Below are 9,306 nucleotides of genomic sequence, written 5' to 3'. Positions count from 1 at the left end.
ACTCTGGGCAATTCCCATCAGCTTCAATAGACTTTCCTCAGGGCTGGGCTCCACCCAATCTGTTTTTTAGCTCTTCTCTGGAGGAGACTCTATTAAAATTAGAGTACCTTGACCTCCACTGGCAAAAGACAAAAGCCCAATGTATTTTTCTTACTAATTGGCACATCCATAATGACTCTCATTTCAATGCATGCGCTTTGGAAATATGAATTGACAAGTAGCAAAGTTCATTGATTAAAGCTTGTGTACAGGCACCTTTCCTCTCGGTATGGTTTTTGCACATAATCACTCAGTGGGAGCCAGCACCTACTTATCAGAAATCCAGAAATGTATGGCTGAATATCTACATGCAGGAAACATTTATCCAACCACATACTTGAGCATTAATTTTACATACAGGAAGAGGGATTTCCCTTTTGATGATGATAGTTCCTGTAACAAAGAGATTGAACGGTCTGTAAGTTTATACTATTTATTAATACCGAATGGGCAGGAAAAATTGAGTGACCTTCTGGGTTAATAAGAATTTTGAGCAATGGTTTCATTGAGATATAATTCAGTGTTCAGAAGGCATAAGTCTTATATCTTAATTAATAATATATAGATATTTTAAAATAACATTTTAGGAGTATTAAATCTATTATCACAATAAGACACTTAAGTGTGCGAACTAGTGTGAATTAATTCACACCTAGTTGTATGGATAGCTCTTAGCCCTTTGGCCCCATACTTGACAATATGCTAGGCTTGAATTAATGCGCAGTAATTCACAACTTGTCATGTCTTACTGCTGAAGCATATCCCTGAAGTGGCTTCACCAATATATAGGCTGGCTTCACACTTTCTCAGAAAGGAATGGCTTCAGCTCTTCCCAGTCACAGCTGCTCTCCAACGCCGTGACCTCCGAGAAAGGCATCGCACTTCCCACCACCATCAGCTGGTGTCCCCGTTCAGGGATATGTTATCGCTGCTACCTCTGCAGCCTTGGTGCCTGATGACTAACACACAGCTCAGGAGCATATCATCCTGTAATAGTACAAAGTATAGTCAGCTTTGTTGCTTCCACACATGGATATGCTGTTTGGAAAACCACAGGCCTATTGAGAGACACCTTACTACAACTGGAGTGACTGGGAGTAAAACACTCTATTGCATCGGCACAGTACTTGGAAACATGAAGGCTCACATACACTGGAGAATAAGATTTCTCCTCCATTCTTGCTTAACAGAAATAATACTGAATAAACCATCCAAGACAGACAGTGATTCATCCACTGCAGGAATTGCTCAAGAGAATTTTGTTTCAGTGCGTGGGAAAATACTACCCCGGTTAATATTGCTCCAGACTGCATCATCTTGATTTATCCTCATTCTAGAAGTGCAAGCATTATTTGTTGCATCCACCTGGATGGCGGCCTCACATAACCTACTTGGGTTTTTTGCTTATTCATTTGTTTGGTCAGTTGGCTGTTGTTTTTCAGATGCATTTGATCCCATTTGGCATTCCCCATTGGGAGTTTGATGTGGGAATTCCAGAGCTGCTCTGACACCCCAAGAACAGAAAGAGCCCCAGTTTTGTAGTGAGTCCTCAGGGAAAAAAAAAAAATAGCTGAGGAGATGAGAAAGTTTGAGGCTGTCAGGAGGAAAAAAAAAAAAAAAAAATAGAAAAAAAAATGTTAAAGAGAGGAGCTTGATAGGTGTGGTGATAAATCTGAATAAATAAAGGAGAGTTGCTGCAAGACATGGAGGTAGCAGTTTTGCTGAGCTATGTTGGACGAAAGCCCTGGTTGTGTGCCAAAGCAACAGAGCAGCTGTGAAACTCTGGGTGTGGGTACTCAGCAGTAATCTGCTTTAACCCTGTACATAATCATATAATGCAGTGTCCAGCCCATGCTCAGTAGGTGGTAAAACACATTAAGTAGGTGCCACACAGGCATAAAATATGCATAACCTGTTTCTTTCTTTCTGCAGTAATCCATACGAAGACAGAACTGATTCTTCTGCCCATATCAGGAATGATGAAAATGTGAGTCAGGTTTTGGCATGGGCAGCCACCTCTCACCACACCAGGGCACAGGGCTGTATTCTCTCCTGTTGTCACCTCACAGCTCTTCTCAGTGTTTCCTCTGCAAAATCACCAGAGCAACCTTCAGTGACAGAACGAAGACAGATAGAAAGTTGTAAAATACAACAGTTTATTGAGCTGCAAATTCTGAAGAAATGTGTTTCGTCGGAAAAATCTAGATCATCTCAGTGGAATTATTCAAATATAAGGGCATTCCCAGGGCTGCCAGCTCTATTTGATTTTTTTTTTTCCAGTTTTTAAGATCTGTTTTTAAATTTGGGTCCACAATTTATTTTTTCAGCACCTTAATACAGATGACCTTTTTAAGGTCTCAGTATATTCACCTGCCACAGATTTTACCTCTTCAGAAAACAAAGATGTATTTTGATGACAAAATTAACTTTGTGTTTAGGAAGATGAAATCAGGCATTTGGGTTTGAAAATATTGTCAACCTTGTTTTTGTTTCAAGGCACAGCTCTACTAATACAGCATGAATATACAAAAGCTGATAAGTAACTGTATACATCATGCCTGCATATATACAGGAGTTCAATATTGCTATTTACTGCATAAAGTAATGGAGTCAGTCTGATCTGAGAGAGGTTCTGCATGTAATTTGAGGGAATCTATGTTTAATTTAATAGGTCATGTATCTGTCTCAAGTGGGGATTACAGTATCTGGTTTAAAGTGATCTACAGTATCAGGCTTATTATGTAGCTTTTATTTTTAGCAAGGAATGGGTTTAACAGTTGACACTCCTACTTGAGTATGAAATACATCAAATTATTGCCCAGGCCAGCCTGCTGGCTGCACAAGACATGCTAGTTTACAAACAACCTTGGGACTTCCAGTCGTTGGGTAGTTCGGGGCAGTGCGAAGTGGCAGGCTGGAGGCATTAAGTCGTCAGGATCCTGCGGCAAACTGGGCTGATCTATGGAGCAGTATTGTTGGTGAGGCTGTAAAGCTGATTGGAGGACGGGTTGATCACCGCACTGGGAAAAGTTATGGAGCAAAGCAGGGCAGGGGGAATCCAGCGTGAACAATAGTTCATGCTCAAGCGCTCTGAAAAAGTGTATTACGTGCTCTGCTTTGCACTTGATGAGCACTAATATGGCCAGGTAGCAGGACCAGCAGAGCTGGTCTGCAGCGAAGGAGGAAAAACAAACAAGCAATAATGAAATAACACGAGTATAAGATTTCTGAGGGCCGAATGGGAATCTATAAAGGGTTACAATGCATGCTGAGACAGTACGAAGGTTGTTGTGTGACACGATTGTTGCTGGTTGCAATGTTTAAATGATTTGGATACAGCTAGTGATGAAAAGATTATCGTATTTCCTGTGATGACTGGCTGCTCCCTTGATCCTTCCGTGTCTGTACCTGCCTGTTCTTCACTTCATCCATCGCTGCAGCTGGTTTCCAACTAGAAACCAGTAGCAGGAAGCTGAGTGCTGGTACAGTTTCTAGCTTAATGAGATGACTCTCGTTTTGCTTGTGTAATAAGAGTGGCAAAACAGAGGTAAGTCATAAAGAGCTTATCTGTATTCTAATTAACTCAACTTTTGCTTCTGGCCTGGTCTGTAGGTATTCTTGGCACAGGAATGAATCCTCTCAGGTGCAGAGAAAGAGGAGTGTAATATCTAGTCATCATAATTGTACCAGTGAAAGCTGCTATATAAACAGAATTATTCTGCTAAAATTGCACTTCTCCTAGGAAGCTTATTTTACTTCTATGAGTGGCTTCACTGGAGTGATACTAAACTTCCCTTGTATGGCCTGGCTACACAAAGACTGCTGTGACAGAACTGAGCACTACTAACATGCCTATATGAGCAAAAGTCTTCGACAGCAGATATAGCTCTGGTCAGTGAGATAAAGCTTAGGATTTTTTTCCCCTTTATTTTACCTCATTTATGTCTAGCAGTAAAATCAATATCTCATGACCAGAAGTACAGCTATAAAAATTCCAATAAATCCATCTCGAAGTGCAAGTTTGCTCCTGAAAATGATGCTGTAACAGAGTCATCACATGGAGACATGTCCACTGCTGAACAAATCTTCCTCATTTGCAATTAAAAACTAGCTTTTCTAATTGCCAGCTTTAGTAAGCCTCTATTTGAGCTCTGCCAGTCCAGCCCACTTACATATTTACTCAGGTAGAGTTTCTCACTGCCATTGACTCTTTGAGATACTACAGACAAGGAGGCCAGGCTATTTCCATGGGGCGGCTGTTTTGACAAGCTCAGTAAGGAAAATAACTGCAATCTTCTACTCTTTGTCTTCCTCCTCTTCTCTCCTAAAGATTATAGCCCTGATCTTAGGTCTAGTCACTATATAGCCCTGATCTTAGGTCTAGCCACTGAACAGCAAGTTGGTTATTTCTGCAGGTAAGGTGGCATGTTAGTGGCAGAAGGACACTGCCAAGCAGATGATGTCCAGGAAAGTTTAATTGGCTCCCCACAGGTCCTATACATCTGATATCACTTTTGTAATAAATCTAAAGCATCATTGGTTAAATAACCCAAGACCTTTCTTGTAATCACACAGGATTACATTAGAACATTAAATCAGACATAATTGGACTGTCCCATTTAGACATAATTTTAAGGTAAAAATTAAAAGAAATGTATCAGATAGTAGTGTATTATATGTAATGAGAAATTTATTGCAGTTCCAAAAATATCTTCACTGAAAGTATAAAAAAATTTATGGGCTAACATTTTTCTGAATATAAAATGGACTAACTAGAGGTTTCAATCTGCAGCCACTGAGGTAAGCACTCTTTCTGACACAAAGGGTTTGCTTTTACTAACAGTAATTAGATCTTAAGTCACGTGTAGAGGAAAATATTCAAAGGCTCTGTACTTTGCTGGTCTTATCACTTTAAATTACACTTCCTACTTGTTCTTGAAATAGCATCAACATAACTTCATTGGGTTGGATATTCCGACATACAATCACCCTCACAGCTGATTTCTCAAATGAAGGGCTTAGAATTAAACTGGAGCCTGTTGAACCGAGATGTATAAAAATATTCATTTCCTTTCTGTAAAGTTTATTATTATTTATAGTCAAATATATTCACTATCAGAATGCTTCGCTGCAAAAGAGGCTGGGAAAAGACAGAGCTACTATCAGCATCGCCACTTCCCTGTAAATTTATGGGCTGCAGGTATGTTCAGAGAAATTTTTACTGAGATTTCCCAACCCAGAAAATGAGGAAAATGATGAGGCACTAGGAAACTACCAGGGCTGCACACACATCCTGCCCACAGGGCAACCCCAGTGGCCCATGAGTGTGTGTGCACAGGATGTGGGGAGCAAAGAAACACATGCAGGATGTACATAGCCGTTTCACACCAGTGATATTTCCTCACAAGGCTATTACAGAGCACCAGAATTCTTCTCCACTACACAGCTCGATACCAGAGCAGGGTGGGCAGTGAGCTCCTGAGGTAGTTCATGCTCCTTTACAGCATGTTTCTGTACCCTGCTGGGGTTATGCCTTTTTACAACTGTAAAACTAATATACGTGCAGGAGGTTTTTCTTAAGGTTTGATGAAAATTAAACATGATATTGGCATTTTTGTACAGCAGCCAGTCTCTGCCTTCAAACAATTTTGTGCTAATATCCCTTTTAGAGAAAATTGTGCTTCTGAAAGAGTTCAGAGACTTTCGTCTTTATTTCTCATTCTATCTCTTTTTGGTGTTCTTTGTGTGTGTTTTAAATGAGATGGTTTGGAACTTATGGATGGTGTGCTTCCATCTGTGTTTTATAGTCTTAAAGTTTCTAAATGCATATGCTTCATATTTATATCATAGAGAACTCTAATAACCTTGTGTTATTATCATTTATTTCAGTTTGACATAAATCAGGAGCCAAACGAAAGGGAGGACAGGTTTTTCTGTGTTTAACTAGGTTGCTTCATGTTGCTTGACATTCTCCATGACTTTATTTAAAAGCTTTCCTCTAGCTTCATTAAACTGCCTTTGACAGGCAGCGGCTTAATATACACGTGCGCGCACACACACACATGTATATATGTATTCATTTGAATTTGGGCTCTTTCCCTCCGGTCTCTGGTAATTATGATTTGTGTCTGGAGGGATGAACTGTCTAAAAAATAATAAATAAGAGGCCATGAGAATTGAAAACCAGCGTTCAGGTTCATCTAGAAAGAAATTAAGCAAATCAAGTTCAGGTTTATAAAGGGAAGCAAATTACCCTGGGGTCTCCACACACTGGATCAGAACTGACTTGACATATTTAATTATATTGCAGTTCCTGCCCTTCCAAAGAAAATTGCCATACTTTTACTACAACCACCCAGGGAGGTGGCGAGGAGGTTATCAGGAAGCCTAGAACTGCTATGGCAGCTCCTTAAAGGCACTGAGCCAGAGAGGGCCCCTAGTACTAGCAACGCCTCCTTCTACCAACAAATTAATGCCCAGCTGGCCACTAACCATCCCAGTCGGCTGACTGAATGCCTCAATCCTTTGCAGGTGTGGGTGGGAGGGAAGTGCCTCCTGAAGAGATAAAGGAAGGAGAAATTGCTGAGAGTTGGTGGTGTGCAAAGCTGTTGATTGTACAAAATGTGCTTTCAAAGTAAGGGTGGGCTGGCACAGAGGCCACCTCTGCTTGCTCGGGGTTGTGGTGGCTGCTGGCTTTGCAGTTTGTGGATGCAGCTGTCGGTATGCTGGGAATGCTGCGTACCAGGAGGTATGCAAAAGAGATGAGTCAACGCCGCTCCGATCATGATCCTACAAGCAGCTTGGGGATTTGGTCTTGATGGTGAGCCGATTATTATTTTATCTCTTACCAAACTGCATAATTCACAGCAGTCTAATGTTTGTGTGTTTTCTTTATAAGTCATTCCTGCTATCTCATTAGTAGCTGTGTTAAAAGAGAAAAATGCCTTTCCTCCTCCCCAAAAAACTATTTATTGTCTTTCATTCAGACTGCTCCCAGTCTTTTCACATCTCCACAGAGTCCCAAGCCCACTTGAAGTACTGTATTTTTGTAATACTAAACAATCCATTTCATCTGGATGCAGAAAACCATCTCTGATTTCAGCTTCCCCTGAAGTGTTTTAACTAGGCCCCTGGTTGGAAACAGGCTTTGAGAGGGGCCTGGAGTGGTTTCTGGGCACAGGTGGGGAAGCCAGGCCTGGAGGTGTTGACCTGTGTGCATGAGGCCAACCTGCAGCCACAGGCTGCAGTGACCCGCTGGTTGCAGCCCGTGCCTCACTGCTGAGGGGCTCAGGAGCTCTGCAGGCTCTCCCTCACTGACTGCTGAGGTATTGGCCTTGCTTTGGTGAGAACTTGGCTGAAATACATAGGTAATTGAATAAATTATCCATAAAGTAAGTTTTTGCACGCTCGCCTGGGGTGAAATCCAGACTCCAGTTGTTGTGGGTTTGATTCCTACACAGCTTTTTCTTGTGTGTTTTCAAATCGTGACCCACTGTGTTAGCTGACACAAGGAGAATGTGGCCTCTGAGGTAAAGGCTGGCCTGTTGTGCCTCAGGGAGAGGAAGGAGTCGGGCAAGGCGTGAACCTGCATGTTCTCAGGCTGCCCAGGCTGCATTGCTGTGGTTCTCCTTCCTCCTGTCAATGCTTCTCGTAGTCTGATGGTACCTTCTTTATGCTGCAAATGTCTATGTTGATAAATATCACCTGGTAGATATTTTTACAGTATTTATCAGTAGCCAAGGCCTTGTAATGCTCAGTCGGAATGTCCCTGCCCTGACAGGATGCTTTGGTATGAGACAGACTGCTACTTGCTGGGGTAGCTCTGTTGCCAAAGCAATAGTAGTTCATATTTTTACCTCTAAAAATGCTGTCCTAAAAGCTCCTGACTACAGTAGTGTTCAATATAGAAACAACAACAACAAAACCTCAGCTAGTTCAGGAACATCCTCAAAAACTGTTTCGATCACTGAATAGAAGCTGCCTGGAGCTCAAGGCTTAGAAAGCCCTAGGGTTGCCTCGAGGCTGGCCCAAGCACGCACAGTGAGGCTGTGCAGGTAAAACACACCCAGGAAACCGTGGGCAGGATAACCAGGTTAGCTAGATGCATGTGTGAGGATGAACGAGGAGATTAGCAGGGATGTTCCTTTTAGGCCACAAGCAGCTGGTGCAGCTGAACCAGGATTGTTGGCCTACAGAGCAGATCTTCACCACTGTTATTATTAACAATACATTATGCTCATAGTACAGGTGCCTTTGGAAGTATGAACAGATGCCCTTACAAAGACACCTAGAAATATGTGAGTTGATGTTGCCTCCACAACCTGTGTGAAGTTTATTCCTATGGCAACATGCAGCAACAGAGATGTCCCCCACACTGTGCAATGGGGCAATGAATAAAACAACAAAGTGCCAGCCAGCTGGTGATGCTGACAGTGTATCAAGTAATAGGTTGCAGGGAAAAGGGAGGGGAGAGAGCTCTGCTGAAGCAGCACATGCTGAGATCTAGCGTGGGCAATGTGGTCCTGAGGACAGGCCAAATCCTGCTCACCCTCCACAAGTGGTTAGAAACAGTAACTGACAGCAGGAGGACTTAGCCTGTTATGTGTGTGCTGCTTTCTTGATGGGACCTTCCTGTGGTTGAAGGGCACTCAGCTGCTGTCAAAAAATTTGGAAAGCAGTACTTTGGAAAGTGCGCCAAATGCCAATAAGGGTGGAGACATACTTCTGAGAACTGGGCTGCTCCCTGTTGCCTTCTTCAAATAGTTGAATCCAATTTTGTTTATTTTTAGAGGATTATTTAGATGTGTTTCTTTAGGGAAAAAAAAAAAAAAAAAAAAAAACAACACAGAAGTAACAAAAACACTTAGGTGTCATTTGTAAGAGTCAAGTTCCACTCAGCTTTCAACTAGTTCCTTAAACTTAGTCCTTACAGTATCCTCTGTAGAAATGTCTTTAAACTGTTCCTTTGGTTTTGGAGGGTTTTGTTCTGAACATTGCATATTTTTACAGCCACAGATTGTGACAGTTAGGAAGCGTTCCCCCTTTACTAACAAATGATACTTTCACTTTCAAATTCTTTACCAAATTGTACGTTACACATCCTTTATGAGACACTGAGTTAGCATTTGAAAAAAAAAAAAATTGGCAGTGGAAAGACTGTTATAGTTGTGTGACAAAATTCAGATTGGAAGGAAATAGCTCACAAAAGCATGAATTAAACATCTAATTAAAAGTGTTAAGTCTCATTTTAATTTTGTTTAAAACACC

The 9,306-nt window shown here is 41.6% G+C and overlaps 1 protein-coding gene across 2 annotated transcripts in view; it reads left to right on the top strand.

Moving 5' to 3' along the window:
- Positions 1-2,894: 2,894 nt before the first annotated feature.
- Positions 2,895-9,306, top strand: part of AFF2 (ALF transcription elongation factor 2) — a 363,897-nt gene continuing 357,485 nt past the window's right edge. Inside the window, exon 1 of one of the 2 annotated variants that reach the window (XM_068697361.1) lies at positions 2,895-3,017. In XM_068697361.1, coding sequence (XP_068553462.1) covers positions 3,001-3,017 — 17 coding nt within the window. In that variant the 5' untranslated portion in view covers positions 2,895-3,000. Of the gene's footprint in view, positions 3,018-6,637; positions 6,860-9,306 lie in introns of those variants that run through there. The other variant, XM_068697362.1, reaches the window with a different exon arrangement.

Source organism: Anas acuta, chromosome 13 (genome assembly GCF_963932015.1).
Source record: "Anas acuta chromosome 13, bAnaAcu1.1, whole genome shotgun sequence".
Classification (NCBI taxonomy): Eukaryota; Metazoa; Chordata; class Aves; order Anseriformes; family Anatidae; genus Anas; species Anas acuta.
This window is presented reverse-complemented; position numbering and strand designations above follow the sequence as displayed.